The sequence below is a fragment of the Oryza sativa genome, chromosome 11 (assembly GCF_034140825.1).
Source record: "Oryza sativa Japonica Group chromosome 11, ASM3414082v1".
Lineage (NCBI taxonomy): Eukaryota > Viridiplantae > Streptophyta > Magnoliopsida > Poales > Poaceae > Oryza > Oryza sativa.
In genome coordinates this window covers 9,450,816-9,471,484 of record NC_089045.1, presented here as the reverse complement: position 1 = coordinate 9,471,484, position 20,669 = coordinate 9,450,816, and the positions used below count along the sequence as shown (strand labels likewise).

The 20,669-nt window shown below is 36.3% G+C and overlaps 1 protein-coding gene across 2 annotated transcripts; it reads right to left on the bottom strand.

The window, feature by feature from the left end:
- Positions 1–5,612: 5,612 nt before the first annotated feature.
- LOC4350239 (uncharacterized) lies at positions 5,613–10,400 on the bottom strand. 2 transcript variants are annotated; one of them, XM_015760181.3, is made up of 10 exons: positions 10,206–10,400; positions 8,995–9,148; positions 8,549–8,682; positions 8,060–8,259; positions 7,665–7,946; positions 7,512–7,570; positions 7,374–7,410; positions 7,032–7,254; positions 6,791–6,937; positions 5,613–6,422 (listed from the first exon to the last, which is right to left on the bottom strand). In XM_015760181.3, exons 2-10 carry the CDS (start codon positions 9,137–9,139, stop codon positions 5,967–5,969), a joined length of 1,683 nt encoding a protein of 560 aa, XP_015615667.1. In that variant the 5' UTR covers positions 9,140–9,148; positions 10,206–10,400; the 3' UTR covers positions 5,613–5,966. The 2 variants fall into 2 exon arrangements, with proteins under 2 accessions (XP_015615667.1, XP_015615668.1); XM_015760182.3 differs by lacking the exons at positions 8,995–9,148; positions 10,206–10,400 and having other exon boundaries at positions 8,060–8,219; positions 8,549–8,677.
- Between the last annotated feature and the right edge of the window lie 10,269 nt (positions 10,401–20,669).

Sequence of the window (20,669 nt, the reverse complement as noted above, 5' to 3'; positions counted from 1 at the left end):
GCGGAAAGAAGGTGGTTTTTGGACTTTTGGTGGGGGTGGATTCTGGATGGGCCGGGGCGGGCCTGGCTGGGTCGGGTCGGGTTTTGGGCTGATCGGGTCAGTCTCGGAGCGGTGAACCCATCACTATAGCTCTATTTTTTTTTTTGAAGGAGGGGAGCAAACCAACTAACCAAGCAGGCTGTCTCAGAATATATATAATAACTAGCATAGTGCCCGCGCAGATTGCGCGACTGGCATCATTATATTTTCTCTCATAGCATATATGCTTTCTCAACGTATTATTCAAATATAATAAAATAACAACATAATTTTAAATTTTGTACTTAACTTTACGAAACTACTAATGGGTAATATTCATACTATATTTTATATACGTGTTAGTTATTAATTATTTTTAATATCAAATTTTAGTTATTCGTAAATTATATTTCTATATGGACTCTAGACTCGTCTATCAATATTTCTTTTTTTAATTCTGAATTTTCGTTATCAGTAAAATTGTATTTCTATATAGACTCTAGACTCTTCTTCCAATATTATTTATTTTTAATTCTGAATTTTTATTATTTCTAATTGTATTTCTATGTAGATTCTAAACTCATATTTCAATATTCTTTAATTTTTAATTTCGAATTTCAGTTACTTCTAAATTGTATTCCTATATTGACTTTAGACTCTTCTTCCCATGTATTTTTTAATTTCGAATTTTAGTTATTTGTAAATTGTATTTTTATACGAGCTCTAAACTCTACTTTTAATTTTATTATGTTTATTCCGAATTTTAGTTAGTTTGAAATTCTTATATGGACTATATACTCTACTTCTAATATTCCTTATTTTTAATTCTAAATTTCTATTATTTCTTAATTGTATTTCTATATGGACTCTATACTCTACTTCTAATATTCCTTATTTTTAATTCCGAAATTCTATTATTTCCTAATTGTATTTATATATGGACTCTATACTCTAATTCTAATCATCCTTATTTTTAATTTCGAATTTCTATTATTTCTTAATTGTATTTCTATATGGACTCTATATTCTACTTCTAATATTTCTTATTTTTAATTTCAAATTTCTATTATTTCTTAATTGTATTTCTATATGGACTCTAGTATCCTCTTCCAATATTCCTTATTTTTTTAATTCTGAATTTTAACTATTTCTAAATTGTATTTCTATAAGGACTATGTTTTTCTTTTTCTCCGATTAATATGAGAATTTTTAGGCCGTGAGAGTTAATGTGGAGGCTCTTTTTTCTATTCCTTTAATAAGTTAATAGATGTCCATAATTAAAACGTGAATCCTCCGTGTCGGGTGTCCGATAGGGGGTGTCCGATAGGGGAGAAAAAATCGAGCGCTCCGTGCCCCACCACATGCGCCCGTTGCAACAGTCGCCCGAATATAACGGAAACACCCTATTAAGGGGGGATTCGTTTCATTTTTTTCGTTCCATCAATAATGTTTCAGCTAGTGTACTCGTGATGTTTCACTATGTATGGATCAAATGTTACAGTGGATTTTTGATGTTGTTAAATAATTTCATCCCGATAGACACGTGGTTTGTTGATGTACACAGGGTTTAAGTGTTGCAATGGCTTTAAATCATTTGTTGCATATGTTGAACCAAATTGTTTCATCTAGCGATCTGACCATGTTTCACTTTTTTTAAGAATTTGAAATATTCTTTCGCTATTTGCTGAAACATTGTTTTGATATAGGGTGAAACATCGTCCTTTTTTTGGAAACCGTATTTCATACGTTGTACCAAAATGTTTCATAAGGTGATTTGGTTGTGTTTCGGCTTTTAAAAAGATCGAAACATTTTCGATCTATTTAGTGAAACATTTTCGATCTACTTGGTGAAACAACTACCGATTTTTGACAAAAGAATCAGGCACCTGATTTGTAGGCGCCTCCTAATTAAAACGGTTTTACTGTAAGTCATGCTTATTCTACCTACTTTCTTAACAATCGTGTCCAACTCTAAATCAAAAACTTATATTCTGGGTTGGAGGTAGTAAATATGAAAAATAAATATAAAAAATATTTCCAGCCAATGAACTTTCTGTAATGCAACCCCTTAATCTATCACGAGATTTATGATCATATATTTCTTTTCTCTGCCAAATAGTTTTGACATAAATGAGCACTAAAGTAACATGGTACAATAAACTACTTATGATATATTTTCTTATACTTAAGGAATTTCAATATGTCAGATATAATTGATGCATATATGTCATAAACTCCACTAACATGACTATAAGCGTACCACAATGGATTAGTTGTTGTAAATAAGTAAAAGTGTCTCATATAATTATGAACAATAGGTGTTGAAAACAAACTAGGCACTAAACTATACATATTAGTCAAAATATAAATAATAATATGATGCCCTTGATATTATCGTGGTGGTATGTCTTTTTAGCTATAACTTTTTTAAATATCGCTGAGTGATTAAGCTCGCTCATTTTCAAAAGAGAGTATTATATCTATATCATAGAGTAGTAATGATCAACACCGTAAACAAATTGTGTCAACACTATACCACAAACCTAATTAAAACATTTAGAAAAACTACTTTGATCACCTCCACTTTCTCTTTGTCCTTCCCTAAAGAGCACCAAACATGGACAACAGAGTTTACTGTGGTTTCGTAAGTATAGCATGGAAGTATGGAGCATATGGCTAAGTTAAGACGGCCCTACTGAAGGTCGCTCAATTTCCTACTTACCGATGCAATACTCCATGAGAGTGCGATAATGAATTAGGCATTAAAATTATGCTCCAAACTGGTCTTCAAGAGCATGGCTACATCGATGCAGGACCCATGTTTCAAGGCAACAGAGAAAAAAAGTCTTGGTGGCTATGATTGGCTTCAACCAATAGAGTAGCCTTCGTGTTTAATTTTAATGGTGCTATCTCATTAATGAATAAAAGTGGTGGTATTTTTGCAATATTTATATATGGATTTAGAAATAAGTGAGACATGAAGCCTAAGTACTTCCTCCGTTTCACAATGTAAGTCATTCTAGCATTTTCCACATTCATAGTGATGTTAATGAATCTAAATAGATATATATGTCTAGATTCATTAACATTAATATTAATGTAGGAAATGCTAGAATGACTTACATTGTGAAACGGAGGGAGTAGTGGATATTTTAGTGTATTAATGATGTATTAGGCTAGTACATATGCAATTCACTTAGCTTTTAAAGCATACTCTCCCTTCGTCCCATAAAAACGAATCTAGAACCGGATATGACATATTCTAGTACGATGAATCTGGACATATGTATGTCCAGATTCGTAATACTAGAATATGTCTTATTCGGTACTAGATTGTTTTTTTATAGGACAGAGGGAGTAGTAAGTAATGGTGACATCAGAGAGGCTGATCGTTTGTGCTACTTTGCAGCTGGCTGCGGCTGCAACTGTGTGGTATGTACCGTGCAAGCAGTAAAAATTATGTTAGGTTTGGTGTTGTTGCTGCGGCTGCAATAGATCAGCCCCAGAAGAATTTATATGTTACTCGGTAAAGTGCTTTTTTAATCTGAAAGATATTCTTATTATTTAGTAACATTTAAATAGAAACTAGGAAGGAAGCCCGCGCAGATGCGCGGGATCTTATTTATTGTTTTACGAAATATCGATGTAGTTGTGCCCCCCCCCCCCAACCAAATCGACCTTGGAGTGTTGAATCAGTAAGTACTAAGTTGATGTGATGGTGGTCTCCACTGTGGCCATCCCAACTGAGCTGTATGTATGGCCCTACTATACTTAACAGTAATGTAGTAAACTTTATTGTCCATGTTTGGTGCCTTTTAGGGAAGGATAAAGAAAAGATGAAGGTGGTCAAAATAGTTTCTCTTTTAAGTTTTAGTTTTTAGTAGATCTGTGATATAGAGTGGACACCATTTATTTATGGTGTTAATCATTACTACTCAAATATTTATGGTATAGATAGAATATCCTTTTTTTAAAAAAAATGTGCGAGATTAATCATTCGACGGTATTAAAATATAGCTAAAGAGACATACTACCATGACAATTTCTAGAGCACCTTTTTATATTTATATTTTGATAGTTTAGCATTTGGTTTGTTTTCAACAACTATTGTTGATAATCGCATGAGACACCTTTACTAATTTAAAGAATTTATTTATTTTTTTCAAACTTTTTAACAATAACTAATTTGAGGGAGTATACTTACAAGAAAATATAATATGGGTAGTTAATTGTACACTTTACTTGATTGCTTATTTGTTGTCAAAACTATTTGGCAAAGGAAACAAAAGGTACATATATGATCATAAATCTCGTGATGTATTAAGGGGTTGTATTATTGCAAGATTATTCACTAAAAATATTTCTGGTGATTTTTTTCACATCTATGTACCACGTATGCTGGTCACTTATCAAATAAAATCAAGTAGTACTGAAAAACTAAAAACATAGTTTTGAGAATCTTAATCTCAAACAAATTAAAATTAAATTAGTTATACCTGAGAAAATATACAACTAAATTTTGTTGTTTCATTTTTTTACTGATGTAGATTTAAATTGGCATTGTATATTTGTCAAGTGATTTTTGGCACCATAAAATATGAAGTTAGATTGTTTTTACAAAATATCATACATTAATTACTACTCATTAATTACTATTCGTCGGTCCCTGTGTCCTGATGTTTTTAGGACAACAAACATTTATAATACATCAATAGTTCCTTTAATTAAAGGATACAATAGGATCACAAAATTGAATATATAATTTATAAATATTTAAAATGTGAACGTTTATAGAACGTTGATTTGATATTTATATTATAGATCTAGTTTAACTATGTATATTTGTGAAATAATATATTTTACTTTTATATGGAGAAAAATTTATTTTAGAGATTCTCGATTTATTCCGTGGTATGATAGAAAATTATGTTTTTAGATTTTTTTTGGATGATGCGACATACTTATTTTTTTAAAAAAAAATTTATACATGGCATTATTATTTTATATATGGATTTATTTTTTTATCGTACATATATATACATGGGCATGCTGGTTAAGTACTATGAATACGATACTGAAGAACGATAAGTGCAATTTAAAGGTTATGATTATTTCTCTATACGGAAATTATTTTAAAAAATATTTTTAATTGTAATAAACTTGAAAAGAAATAAAGAGATGATAAGATTGGATAGGAGGGGGAGGATACGTACATACATACCATAGGGGAGGAGGGTGGGCTGGTGGGAGAGGGGAGGGAGGTGGATTGTGGGGTTATTTTCTAAAAATAAATCTAATAAATGAAAATTGCGGGCCTACCAATTTATTAGAGAGCCACGTGGTAGCATAGGAGCGTTTATAGGAGTCCCACATGGCGGTTTGAGAGCGTTTGTAGGAAGTTTAATGGACTTTTAGTATATAATGATTGATGATTGATTGATTGATTGATTGATGGTGGGATGCAATTCTTTAGCATTGGTTTTCTAAAACAATAAGATGCTCGCGTAGATGCGTGAGTTTTTTCTTCCTAGTTCATGATAACAATCCATCTCTCTCCCGAATTCAAAATAGCTAATAAGAGAAGGGACACCATATTGATCAAAGAATAGATTGTATTTCAATCAAATTTCGTAACCTTTTGCAGTTCATGTACAAAAATTTAATCATTCCCCCCCCCCCTCCCTCCTTTTCCTATACCATCACCAAAATTCATCCATGGCGGGCGGATGGCTGGATTCTCCATACCATCCCCCAAAACAAACAAAACAAAAACCCTTTTTCTTTTTCACGTCGACAATGGCGGCCGGCGAGCGAGCGCGCGGCGGTGGACGATCTCTCCTTGGATCAGTCTCTACCGCCGGCGGCGACCGCCATGAATTGAATCCTCTTAACCTCCAAAATCGCCCAAGAACACCTCAAAAAACAACTCGATCGGTGTGTGTTTGAGCTCACGCTCGATCGACCATGGCGAGGACTCGCACTTTCTTGGCGTGCATCTCGGCGAACTCGGCCTCCGAGATCTCCGAGTTGGACGACGACGTCAGGTGCCTCACAGAGTGGCGGTCGTCGCCGGCGTGCCGCGCGCCGCCGCCGCCGCCGACGCCGGCGGCGGCGGCGGCGAGCACGAGCAGCGCCGTCGTCGCCGCGGAGAGCGCGGCGAGCGCGGACCACGCCGCGCGGGCGCCGCGGGACAGCGGCGCGCACTGGCGGCCGACGATGTCGGCGAAGCCGGACTCGACGAGCTCGCAGGTGAGCAGCCGCTCCGTGCCCGGGAAGATGTCGAGCATGTTCTGGATGGAGCTCGTGTACGTCTCCACCTTGCCGTAGTCGATCGCCGACGAGAGCTCCGCCGGCGCGCAGTGCGCGCCGCCGCCCAGGTCCGTGCACGTCAGCCTCCTCAGGATCTAGGATCAAACACAATGCAAGCTCCATCGGTGTCAAGCTTTGGGTTCTGAAACCTCTTTGTGTTCAGAATCTTTCATGGCTCTTATGAAACACATGAATTTTACATGTTTTTTTTTACAGAAATTTGTTCAGTTCACGTGAAATTCCTCCAAAAATCATACTCTGTCCGTTTTGTATTATAATTAGCTTTTAGCAATATTTTGAAAATAAGATAAAAAAAATTTCAAAATATATTCAACGTTATATCTAATAAAACTAATTTGATATTGTACATATTATTATATTTTTTATAAACTTAGTCAAATTAAGAAAAAGATCAATGCAACTTATAATATGAAACATAGAGAGTATATGATGAAGAGCTTACCTGAGGGATGTCTCCGATGGTGGCGGCGCCGGAAGGGCAATTCTCCGGCCGGTACCGGAACTCCGGCGGGCCGGCGAACGGATTGCAGATATAATCCAGCTGCTTCACCCCGTACTCCGACTTTATCGTGTAAATGTTGGAATTCACCTGAACATTAACATTGAAACTAATTAAATCACTAGTTCACTACACATTCAGAAACAAAATTTGACTCTTCAGAAACACAAACTCTCCAAATCACCTGATCAATGATGTCGTGGATGCCTGCGCCGACGTCGTGCAGGATCACGCTGCCGGAGAATTTCTCGCTGCAGGGGATGATGGTGCCCAGCGTGCTGTTCTTGGGGTCAAGCTGGTACTCCTCCAGCGCGGCACAAGTGTCGCCGGCGAACTCGTCGAGGAAGTAGTACAGGCCGAAGTACATCCAGATGAGTGCTGTCAGGATCCAGCAGATGGCTATGCACCTATTTGTTGCAGACAGTTAATTGTAATTAGATTACAATGGTGTGAAAACTAAAGTTTCACTGGTTTGTACTAGCTTGAAATGGATGGGTTTCTGAGTTCTGAAGGATATGATACTCACAGGTTGCACAATTTTTGTAGCCTTAGGGGCCTCATTACTGCAGCCAAAGATTCAAAATCACTTTGTTAGTTTCAGATGCAATCACTAATCAGTAATATATATTTGAATATTCTGGAAATTTGGAGAGTTTTTGCTTACCCAGCAACGCAAGAACGGCGAAAAGATTCAGAGTCACAGTTAAGATGGTCACAGCTTCCCTGAAATTCATTGTCAGTGTGAGTTCACATGATTATAAGTGGTTTTCTACTATTCTGAAACTACAAATCTGTGGAAAATGTGTATAATTCTCACAATATGTTGATCCCTTTGCTGACCAAACGCATGTTCTTCTCTGCCTTTGACTGAATCTCCACTGCTTCAGAGTTGAGGGCCTTCACGGTTGAGTTCAGATGATCAAAAGCTTGGCTGTTATTGTTATATAGCCTTGATGTGTTCTGCATCTTCTCAATGGCTTCTGTTATGTTGTAGATTGTCGCCGTTGCCTCAAGCGCAGTTCTGCCGATGATCTCTTTGACAGCTTCTGCTCTTGAATGAAATCTCACGGCACCGCGAATCGCGATTGCTGATGCAACTCTGCACAATTAACGAGTACTAGATTACTAACTGAATAGATACATATGTTGCCAGATTTGCAACAGTAGTAGCAGTTGACAATGTGATGGCTGTTCATTTTGTGAGTAACTTACATGACAAAAGCTGCAAGGAGAATGAAAATTATCATAGAACAGATGTGGAATCTTGCGAGGAAATAATTCATGTCGCCATATCCGGTGTTCCTTTTCGCAAAGAAAATCTTTGAGATGAGGAGAGCTCCCACAAAAATAATTCCACCGATAAGCCATAATGCTGCAATAACGTATCCAGGTCTACCTGTAAATATTGTCGACTGAAAAAGTAGCATAACAACTATCAGTTTTTCCCCATCTCTCATTATATTAAGTTCTCTGGTCTGATGCAACTTATATCAATGTATTAAGTTACTTTCTGTACACTCGGAGCAACATTTATGGCTAAGAAATGATTTTTCATGCATTCAGTTAGTAATTTTAATTTGAGAACAAACTACTATTCTGTGACAATGATACAAATTTTTGTCCCATCATAAATTTGACAGGAACTCAGAACAGTAAGAAGTGCATATGACTGAATATTTGTGTTTATAGATGAGAACTTACACTCCAGTAATGTTTGTTTGTGATATTGTATCCCCCCTCATACTTCCTTAAGCCGTCAAGAGGATCGACTCTTCTTATTCTTCTCGAAAGAGTGCTATCCGATCTGTTCGTCATCTCTGACAAAATTCTGCCCACTGATCAACATAAACAAGGATCAACGACCATTCAGAAGCAAAGATTATACTACAGACAAGTACAATGCCAAGTTGGCAACTAGAGCAGTAAAAACATAGCACATGAATAATATACCATAGACAAGCAGAATGTCAACAAGAGAAGTACTAAAAATATAAATAAAAAAGGGAGAACATACTACGGAGTACGGACAAGAATAACTTCATATAGGACAGTTCATCAGGATATTCTTTTGACATCTCTATTATTATTTTAACTGGACTTGATGCTCATGTTACTCAAAAAGGTGAAAGATGAGGATTGTTACTCACCTGCTCCATTGTGGGGTGAGCTTTTCTTGAGGTGGTGTTGAGTGATTTGGCCCTGGGCTTGTGCTTGTGTTGCATGCAAGCTGCATGTGATTGCTGCAAAGCAGCAAAGCAGGAACACTAACTGCTCCAATCTCCTCGATTCCATGTCAGTAAACTGCCATCAGAAAAGCTCCAAAACATTAGTTTCCGATCTCACACCTGAACTTACAATACAAGAAAGAGTAAAAACCAGCAGCTGGTGATTTTGCAGGGTCGAAAAAAATTTCCCGTTTGCGCTACGCCCATTGGTTAATTTGTAGCAGTTAACTGATATACTATACTGAATAATGCATTGCAGCATGATAAGAGTGCACTGCAGATCAACCTGCAATGGAATGCTGTCTATGATGGTGATTGGTGATGAACAGTTACACTTTCAAGTCTGATTAGGGCAAGGTTAGTATGAATGCTAGGTCTGTTTCTCAGCCTAACTAAAAACGTATTGCACGGTCTGTTTGGACTAACTTTGAGAAAGATGGCTTGATTTTTCTGGCCCATTTTGAACGTCTGAATTTTTTTTCGTCCTTACGTGCCTAACCTTACTAGTACTAGTATCGAGTCTGAGTGAAACTTCTGCTTTTTTTCGAGAATACAGAGTGAAACTTCTGCTCACATTGGAATTCAATTCAACTCCGTTGAAAACTGTGAGATTGACTGACAGTGGCGTTTAGACACACCAACACGACCACACGAATTTGTGGGCAAAACAGGGGTATCGGTAAAATGTCTGGGAATGAGAAAACAATCGATCATCGATATTCATATCGAAAAGATTGTTCATTCATCTGAAAACTCCGAGAAAAACGATCAAATGTACTAGCAGAGTATCAAACATGCACCAGAGTTCATAATTTTTCAGACTTTCAGAGAGAGAGAGAGAGAGAGAGAGAGAGAGAGCCAAACAAGAGGAGAGAAACATGATCCTGGTAATAATCAGTTTCTTCTCATTGTAAGGTCTGAGCAAAGAAAACGTAGGAACAACATCTGTATAGTTCATCAGGCAACAAATGAAAATAAAATCCATTGACCGCCCAAGAACTCGAGATCATTATTACTTTTTCGAAAGATCAAGAACAAGAACAAGAACTCGAGCTGTCAAAACCTCAAGAAACAGAGCAGAGAACAGAACAGAGCAATGAGAATTCCGATCAGGAAGAGCCGCGAGAACTCACCGAGAATCTCCTTCTCCCATATGCAATCCGAGCTCCTCCTCCAGCTTTTGTAGCAGCACAGGACAGGAGTGGCCGGCTCAGCACCTTTCTTCTTCTTCTTCTTCTTCCTCAGGTCTCTCTCGCCATTAATCCAAACCTCCAAAACCTGGCCTCCCTTTCTCGCTCACCGCCAAGCTCAAATCACATCTCTCCCTCTCTCTCTCTAAAGTAGCAGAGCTATATATATATTTATATATTTATATGTGATGGAAGAGGGAAAAGGTAGCTAGCTAGGTCAATTAATCCTTTTCTTGGGCATGGAGGAACAAGTAGCAGCGGTGATGGTGGTGATGGTGAACAAATCCGCGGAGCTAAGGAAGGAAAGGATTAATCTGACGAAGAGCAAAAGCAACGGGGAGCAGAAGCAAAGAATTAATACTGCTCGTGTAGTATGTAACAACTTTTTGTTTTTGTTTTGTTTTTTCTGTATCTGTGTATCTGTTCATCTGTGTGGCTGCTTTCTGTGACTCTCAGGTCAGGTTGGGTTCCTTTCTGCTTCCTTGCTTGCTTGCTTCCACGGCCGCCTGCGTACGTGTGAAAGTTGACGGGGGATGGGGAGTTTGTTTAGCCGGGACAAAGTTGTAAAATTGAGGGGGGGGGGGGGGGTGGGGTTTTGCACAGTTGACCTTGTCGTTTTTTGGTATTGATTACGGTGGCAGGGTTCCCCAAACCGTTTTAGATGGGGTTACCGTCATCCCATAGTTTAACGATTATTGCGGTTATCATATACGATAACCTTCTCAGTTTGTCATTACTTAGGAGACAGATCCCGTTGATACATTTAAAGCATCGTTGTGTTAGTATTAGGAAACGCATCAGCGTGTGCGTAACTATGGGCATCCGGATCCAATGAGCATCATCAATGAATGGAGGATAGTTTGCAACCTTACTTAGGCTAGTTCGGCTATCAACTTTCCCAACTTTAGTTATACTCCCTCATTTCTCTATAAGAAAGTTGTTCTAAAAATTCATATTCATCTAATTTTAATTTTTAAGTTTATTTTAGTTAATGCTTAATTAAGCATGCGCTAATGGATTGTTCCGTTTTACGAACGGGAAGATGGAGTTCCCAACCTTCACCTCCGAACATTGTCGTAACACCACAAAAAATATGCTTCTCCAATATAACAAGGTTTAAATATTAACTTGACAGAGACAAAGGTGAATCCTGTAGGAGTATAAGAACATGAATGAAAATTGGCTAAATCACATGGATATGATAATTTGTATCTCCCTCAAAATATGTTTCAACGTGTTAATTTGTTCAAGCATACTCTCCACATGTTAATTTGTTCATTCGAAAAATGACATCAAGGCCTAGAGGACTATTATCTTTAAAAAAACGACCCCATTGTTTGGCTTATTTGTGGAATAAACCAAACAGTATATTTGCAAACGAAAGTAATTTCTAAATAAAGCATATATATATATATATATATATATATATATATATATATATATATATATATATATATATATATATATATATATATATATATATATATATATATATATATATATATATATATATATATATGTGTGTGTGTGTGTGTGTGTGTGTGTGTGTTCTTAGTGATTTAAAAATAAATGCTGAAAAATAAATTTCGATTAAAATAACCCTAAAATTAGCTTTAAATTTAAGTTTAAAAATTTAAATTTTGGTTAATAAGTATAAGCATAAGAGAAAGGACGAGACTGAAGGACTAGAGTGCAAAACAGAATATTTTCAATGTTTAAGGGGGTTGCATGGGAAAGGAACCTGCAGGCAAAAGGGGGCAAAACGATTCTGCCGTGTTTCTTTCGGCTCTAACTTTTGTTCTCTTTCCTTGTGTTCACAATGGCATGCAGGAAGAAAATTAAATAAATACATATTTTTTTGGTTTCAGGGAAAAAAAAATGTGGCGCCTTGGAACTCACAAGCGTAATTAATGGAGTATCTACATTACCTTTACTGCTTAGCTAGTTTTGGTAGTATCAGTGGGAATGTTGATTGAGTAATGAAAAAGCCAGTAGGCTAATTGGACTCGCAACAAGCAAAAAGGAACAGGAGATGTGTAGATATGAGAAGCAAAGGAAAGTATCTCGTGGGGGCCACTCAAAGGTCAATTGGATTTTATGCGGTTTAGGCATGACAGAACCAAACTTTGAGACTCCCATATACATTTAACTCAAACTCAAAATCACACTAAGATTCTGATGTGCCCCCACTGTCTTAAAATACTTGTTAGTCTTACATTTCAAACCATTTTTTGGATAAAATATCCCATCACTATCGCTCACAATTCATCCACACCTCTCATTGTCATCCACATCACTTTTAGTTAAAAAAAAACTAACACTACTGTTGTAATTAATAGAGGTATATCGGTAAGTTATGATCGCTTCATATTTTATTTGAAATTATTAGAACGATAAGTAATTTGAAATGAGAGGACAATATTCTCAAGTTTTGTCGGCCTAATTGGATGATATGCTAGAGTATATGCTAGGTTGGTCAATGCTTATTCCTATGCTTTTGCGTGTATATGGTAGAGTTGATTGCCATTGTAAGCCCAATACACTTATTTTATTATTTATATGTCTTACAATTACAGTTTCAAGGTGCGGAACCTCTTTAGGCCCTTGCAACAAAGGAGTTTAATTATACAGAAAATTTCTCTATTTGGTCCTTTGAATCATAGAACAGCTAAAAAAATCCAACGAAATTTCATTGGATTAGATCAAAACACAAGGATTTGGAGAGAATATATTAAATGAGGTCCAACCGTAAGAGAAAAAAGAAATTATTTACGTCTATATCCTTTTTCTGATTTCTCGGACGTTTCAACTTATATTTTACTCTCTCCATCTACTTTTAATAGTCATATTTCATCTTGTCACACAGATCAAGGATAAGTAATTCTACTTATCATCTATTTAAACATGCTACTAGTCATTCCTCGTAAACAAGCGATTCATTAATATTTACATTTCTCGATGCCCATATAGCCAATCTTGTGTGGAAGAATGGAGAGTCATGCATTAAATTCGAGGAAGTCATTAAGGCCATGTTTGTTTCAGCTTAAAATTATTGTAATCTAGATTATTAAATCAGATTACTCTAAGCTAGATTGTAATAAGCTGACATAGAATAAGCTGCGAGCTATTTGTTTCTCTGAATTATTGGAGGCATCTGAGGATAGTGGGTCTTTAGCCACTCAATAATCTAAAAAAAGCTCCTCCACAGGAGATTATTAGATTATAGTAATCTGGCTTATAGATTATAATAATATATCATAATAATCTACTTGTCTGTTTCAGCTTACTCCTAATAATCCAGATTATAATAACGTTAAGCTGAATCAAACAGGGCCTAAGATGATAAGTTGTTGAATTGAAATATGCCTATCAAAAACAATTTTTTCAGATTTGAAAATATGACTATCAAAAATAAATGGAGGGAGTATTATATACTCTAAATCTATATTTTCTTACTTGTTTTACATGTTCTAATAATAATCCTATTAAAGCAATCCTGTATACCAACTTCCGACTTCGATGCGAATCAGCGCACGTACAAAAGGATATGAAGGGGTTGACAAGGATGGTGTCGACAAATTAATAAAGCTGCTAGTAGGGTAGTAAAAACCAGGCAGCCAGCGACGGGGCCCCTTCTTTACCGGTGCATCTTTTCGTTAGATTTCGCTGGCCCCTTCGCCGTCACATAAATTCCCGACAGCGACGACGTCGGCCGTCGTCGGCGTATGGAGTCGGACATGAGAGAGAGAGAGTGAGAGAAAATAGCAAATTAAAGAGAATGGACGGTTGAGTGCTCGCGTCAACGGAACAGCTTCGAGACGTCAAACTCGCCGACTTGCCGTACCTACACTTTCTTTCGTTCTTGTGCCCTTTGATTTAGGATCTAGCCTTGTTTAGTTCCAAACTTCTAACTTTTTCATCACATCAAAACTTTCCAACACACATAAACTTTTAACTTTTTCATCACATCGTTTCAATTTCAATCAAACTTCTAATTTTAGCGTGAACTAGATTAGTGACAAAATAAACCTTACCAAATTTTGTCAATACTAAATTTTTGCAAATTTACAATATTGCTAAAATTTTGATAGGATTGGCTTAATAATGTTGCCAAAATTCTATACACATTGCCAATATTTGGTAACAACTAAACATAGCCACATAATTATCAATTTTACCAAATAATGGTATGGTTAAAAATGTTATCAATCTAAACAGGCCCTTAATTTGTTCAATTTGGTCCTCGATTCGTGTTAATATAATTCGGCATGCATACTATACATAAACCTATCAACCAAGCAAAAATTCAAATTTTAATTCTTATTTTTGTAGTTGATTTTGATATTTTATAATTCTCCGGTATTACTTTCTAAATAAATAATATAATTATTTTTCGTAGCTAATAAACAGCGAAAAAGTGGGACCAATGAAGAAAATCCATTAAAATTTACATTCTAAAACCTCAAAATTATAAAAGAAAAATATAAATTATGTAAATTATACTAGTTGAGTCCTAGGTATGAGAAAATACCGACTATGCCACTGAGTGAGGCTATAGGTGTGTCCGGGTACAAAGACAAACGGGGCATGTAAGTTGCATACGTAGTTCTGGGGTCTTTCGTTGGTGTATGTAGGTGGTGCGCACGTGCATCAGGCTATTTTCGAGCCTCTTGTATGTTTGTAATACGTGCTAATCGAGTTGGTACTTAATCCGTTTTATATTATAAGTTATCCTACTTTTTTTCTTAATTAAACTTTTGTAAGTTTGATTTTATAAGGTATAGCAATAATCAAAATATATATTCAGTATTATATATATATATATATATATATATATATATATATATATATATATATATATATATATATATATATATATATATATATATATATATATATATATATATATATATATATATATATATATATATATATATATATATATATATATATATATATATATATATATTAATTGAGAAAACTAATTTGATGTTGTCGATGTTACCAATTTTTTTCTATAAATTTGTTCAAACCTAAAAAAGTTTGATAGAAAAAAATCAAATGTGATTTGTAATATGAAACGGAGGGAGTGCTTCCGTTTTAAACTATGATAATTTCTCTTTTTTAGGAAATATAATAATTTCTTTTTCAAAAATATAATAATTTCTAACTATAAATTTGGATATATATTATCGAGATATATAGTCAAAATTATCATCAGTATTAATTTTTGTGTTGGTTTGTTGGATGGTCTGGCACATCCAGCGTGCACTGCACCACACGCGACACGCGCGGCTGTTTGTGGACTCGTGGTTGTTCTTGGCTAGTACTCCATCTCACAGGGCGCCCGGTCAAGCCGTCAGTACGTACGTAGTACGTGTGCGTGAGTCGACGGTTAGCCACGCCTGCACCATACGTGTATATGTATGTATACGGCTGCATTTTTTTTCTCCCTAATTAATAACTGTAGCTATTTTCCTCGTCTATCTGGTCATCTCTTTGTCATATTTAGCAAAAGCAAGAGTGGCGTAGTGCCGTAGCCTAGTAGGATGTACTCCATAAGACTCTACTTTTTAGTTTAAAATTTTGTCTAATAGGTTATTTCTTTTAGAAAATATTGTCATAGATACAATCTTTTTTTAGTATGTCTCTTTAATACTATTCCAACCTTTTCTTCTTGTTTTAGCCATTGAATCAACAACACTCTCTCATCCTCTTAGGCTGAGTTCGGTAGCTAGAGTTCTCAGCTCACTCCCCTCTTTTTTCTGCGCGCACGCTTTTTAAACTGTCAAACGGTGCGTTTCTTTGTAAAATTTTATATACGAAAGTTGCTTAAAAATCATATTGATCTATTTTTCAAAAAAAACTAATACTTAACTAATCACGCGTTAATGGACTGTTCCGTTTTCCATGCAGCAATGATTAGTTGCCAACCCCAGCTACCGAACGCAGCCTTTATTTCCTCTCCATAATAATAAGGGTACACTAATATTTTAATCTGTTGTTTAATTTTTTCAATTGCATAAAACAATAATCTTTTAGGATGAAGGAAATACATATTACTTCCTCGTTTCATATTATAAATCGTTTAAACTTTTTTCTAGTCACTTTTTTAATTTGACCAAATTTATAGAGAAATGAAAGTTCAAGTGCCATTGATTTGGTTTTGATGATTAATAACAAATCCAATTATGTGAGACTAATGTTTTTATAAGCATTTCTTTGCCTAGTCTCATGTGGATATGAAAGTGGAGTGTTGGTGGACCTAAATCACAAGGATGAAATACATGGAGATCAAGCTATATGTATCACTCTTTCTCTTCATGTACATATTGATATGTTCGTATATAATATTTCCACGTGATTGGCATATGCATGTGAGACTAATGTTTTGTTTGAGTATTATCTCTTATTTAGTCTATTTACATTGAGAATGTGGAGATGATGAAGGTATGTTTTTATTTTATTGTCTATATTTGATAAATGCCTTCTATTCTTATATAGGATAAGCTCTCAATGTTTAATATCTTGTTATGCATACTCTTGCTTCACACAAATATTTTGTATGCATACATTTAGGGGGAGCAAATCCTATACTTTAGTTATGCATGTAATCGATCCAAATTATTCACCTTCATTTAATTGGGATCTTTACACTTGAACATATATTTGAGTATATGACACTTGTGGTGTTGATTAATACTCATCATTTATTCATATCCTTTTATACATGCGATCGGTTGGTCAACATGTGTAGGTTGACAACCGGATCATTGGGACTAATAATTTTATTGAGTTGAATGAAAGAAATAGGTCCCAAGGATTACAAAGGTGTTGATGCTCAACTGATATCATTACATCTAACAATACCAAGAATGACAAAGTGAATATATTGTAGATGTGTGATACGAAGTGGCTATTATGGCGAGACGGTGAAGGGCAAGCGATGCTCGGTCGCGATGGACCATGCAGCGGTGAAGGGCAAGCAAGGGGCTTGGCACCGAAGAACCAAATCCGGTGGTGAAGGGCGAGTGACGGCTTTGTCATGATGGACTGTTCGAGACCATTTAAAGCTACAAGTAACCGCATCAATCATTTGAAGAATATATGGTGAAACGGTATCGGCATTGGCGTCCCTCAAGACAATGAAAGAAAGATGAAAAAAAAGGGCATTCCTAATGGTGTAGTTCTCTTCTTATTTACATTTGAGTTTAGGAATGCCGTACTATTAATAGGGATGCAACGTCGAGGTGTTTGTGTATGTCTCGGTGCTCAAAGTGACCTATCATAGTGCTACCTTGAGAGAAACCCAAGCTTTAACCTATCCTTTGAGTGTTTTTAGACCTTGTTTTTGGTTGAGTTGGGTAGTCCTCTGAGTGAGCTTTCCATAGAGTCCAAGTTCATCAAAAACGGACTCCCGAGTGAAAAGTTATAGTCGTTTTACTCTGTGCTTTTCGGAAAGTCAGAAAAATTAACGGAAACTCCGAAAATTTTTCGGATAACTCCGAAAATTTTCGGACATTCCGAGAATGGCTGCGAATATGAGATTTGCTTCTGTAAGTTTTCGGACTTGTCCGAAAATGCTTTTCGGAAACTCCGAAAATTACAGTCTTAGCCTTCAACGGCTAGTTTTTGAGGGGCTCGGGTATATAAACTCCTCCACCCCTCCTTTGAGTGGCTGCTGCTCTTGGGGAGTATTAGACACATCCAAAGCCAAATAGCCATCCCCATTTCTCTACCTTTGTGGTGCCTCTTTGTGAGGGGGATTTGAGAAGGGGAGAGAGTTGAATTGAGAGAGTGAGGAGTTGAGAGCTAGTGAGCTTCACTCCATCCTTTGTGGTGCCTCTTTGTGAGAGGGATTTGAGAAGGGAAAAGAGTTGGATTGAGTGATTGAGAAGTTGAGAGCTAGTGAGCTTCACTCCATACTTTGAGCACTCGAGTTCATAGCAAGCAAATCTTTGATTGTGTTTGTTACTCTTGGGGACTAAGGTCTCCTAGACGGCTAGGCGTTGCCGGTGAGCACCCAAGGTTGTGGTGTGCCACGCAAAGTTTGTGAAGGCTTTGATTTCGCCTCCGCAAGGGAAGAAATCAAGAGTGAAACCGAGGAGTGCATTTGTGCAACCTCGTGAGGAAAGGGTTGAAATAGGCCCGGCCCTTGTGGCTCCTCAACAGAGACGTAGGATCCGTGGATCCGAACTTCGGGAAACAAATCGCGCGTCTCCCCTCTTGGTTTGCCCGTTCTTGCATTCTCTTATATTGTGCTTGAGCTTGTTTTTACCCGATCTACTTGCATGCTTATTTGATTTAGTTGGTGACCTTATATCTTGCTTAGATACCTTATTTGTCACCTTTTGATTCATATACATTTTGTTTGTTTGAGCTACAAGTTCATAGCTAGTGTTTATTCCGTTATCCGCCGAACTTTTCGATTGAGACCGGAACTTCCAATCCCATACCGGAAGTTTCGATTTGAATCAAAAGTTATCATCACTCTAATATTCTATGAAGTTGTGATAATTTTTAGGAACGCCTATTCAGCCCCCCTCTAGGCGACATCAAGGTCCTTTCAAGAAATTTAACAATATTTATCATACCAAACTAGTTTAATTTAATTAAGTGGCGATTCTAGAGGTTTTGAGGGTGGCCCTTGGACCACCCTCCATTTTGGCATAGGAGTACCCTGTCCTTCAAATCTGATGAAAATTTTGACAAAATAGATGTTATTTTGACATTATGCAATTTTGAAGAATGGGGTAGGACCACCCAATAAAAATTCATGGAATCGCCACTGGTTTAATTAAATATAACAATATATTTTGATAATATGTTTGTTTTGTGTTAGAAATGTGTTTTTTCTACAAACTTTATCAAATATTTTTAAGATTGAATTTTAAAAAAAAGTCAAAGCGACTTATAGAACGTGAGACTTGGTTGGCTAAAGAAAAACATCATCTATTTTCTATTGCAATTTAATTAGGACATCGGCATAATATCAAGTACGCATTCTCTGTTTTTTTAGTTCGCACATTGATTTGAAGGGTAGAGTCTCAAGGACCACCACACCCTTCTTCTAGAATTCAGCTCATGTGTCACGTTTTCTTTATGGCTGTTATACAAGACCTTATGTACTAATTAATTAACTGAATGGAGAAATACTCGTGTCTTCGCTTGAATTTGGACCATTTTCTAGCTAGGCAGGCTCATCTACGTGTGTCGTCGTATCATTTTTGAGATTTTACAAGAGGGCATATCCAACTGCTCATACGCACCACTGAAAATTAGAATTCAGTTCCCCTGCACTGAGAATTTGTTCGATGAAAGCCAGATAATGTTGTCTCTTGATCAGAATGCGTATATATCCTCGATCGCTAGCTTGAGATCGATGAATTTGAATGTGTGGAAGGAATTAATTGAGCACCATATATATCGGTTTTCTATCGTAGAGAAAAAGTGTATATTGTACGTATTTTCCAGTGACCGTCTTCGTCTGAAGATATATGAATATATTTGCAGCAGATTGGCTTTATCCAAAAAACCTATATCCCAATTCGAAAAAATAATGCTAGGTAAGATATTGTCTCGCGACAATGGGTGGAAGGAAAAACAAGAAGATAATAGTTAAGATATTGTACATATATGTTGAGATAGGTCGACCATGCGACATATACTTCCCAAAAATGTCTTCTTCAAAGTTTATTGCACATCGTTTTCATGGTAATTTGCGCACAATTCGTTGAACATGTATATACACTTTAGTATATAGATTTTGCACAAGAGAATTAGCCACAACTTGCACGAATTCTGTTGTATACAAATTGCATATATCGTACATGATGGAAAAGAGATTGCGGGCGATGTCTCTTTCAAGCATACTCAACTTTCTTTTTCCTTTTTTTTTTTTGGGGGGGGGGGGGTCAGAAAGTAAGCACAGTTTGACGTTGTATCAGCACAGTTAGAGTTTGTTTTACAGTATTTTTTTTTCGCCTTTCATTTTTATGTTTGTTATGTACGGATCAGTTAATTTAGTGTTTCATCGTTTCAACTTGCAAACTAACTTAAATTTAAGTCCTGCTTAAGCACAGAGCCATGGAATTTTCCGGACGTTCATGAACCTAGTATTAATTTCTCGGTATAGCTCCAAAAGGAAGAAAAGGGAACACTTGAGTCTGGTTGGCTAAGGTCGTTCATATACTAATGACAGAGAGTCCATCATTTCAGGGCTTCGTCTGTGTTCGGCATCCCCTTTTTCCAACCCATCTTCCTCGTTTTCCGCGTGCACGTTTTTCAAACTGCCAAACAACGCGTTTTTTCAAAAAGTTTCTATATGAAAGTTGCTTTAAAAAATCAAATTAATTCATTTTTTAAAAAATAGTTAATACTTAATTAATTACGCGCTAATGGATCGCT

Bases quoted from the DNA above. Each gene is read 5' to 3' on its own strand.
- LOC4350239 (XM_015760181.3), bottom strand. From the start codon at position 9,139: ATGGAATCGAGGAGATTGGAGCAGTTAGTGTTCCTGCTTTGCTGCTTT. The intron at 8,260-8,548 runs GTAAGTTCTCAT...CTACTTTTTCAG, and splicing joins CAAACAAACATTACTGGAGT to TCGACAATATTTACAGGTAG. The intron at 7,571-7,664 runs GTGAGAATTATA...AATGAATTTCAG, and splicing joins AGCAAAGGGATCAACATATT to GGAAGCTGTGACCATCTTAA.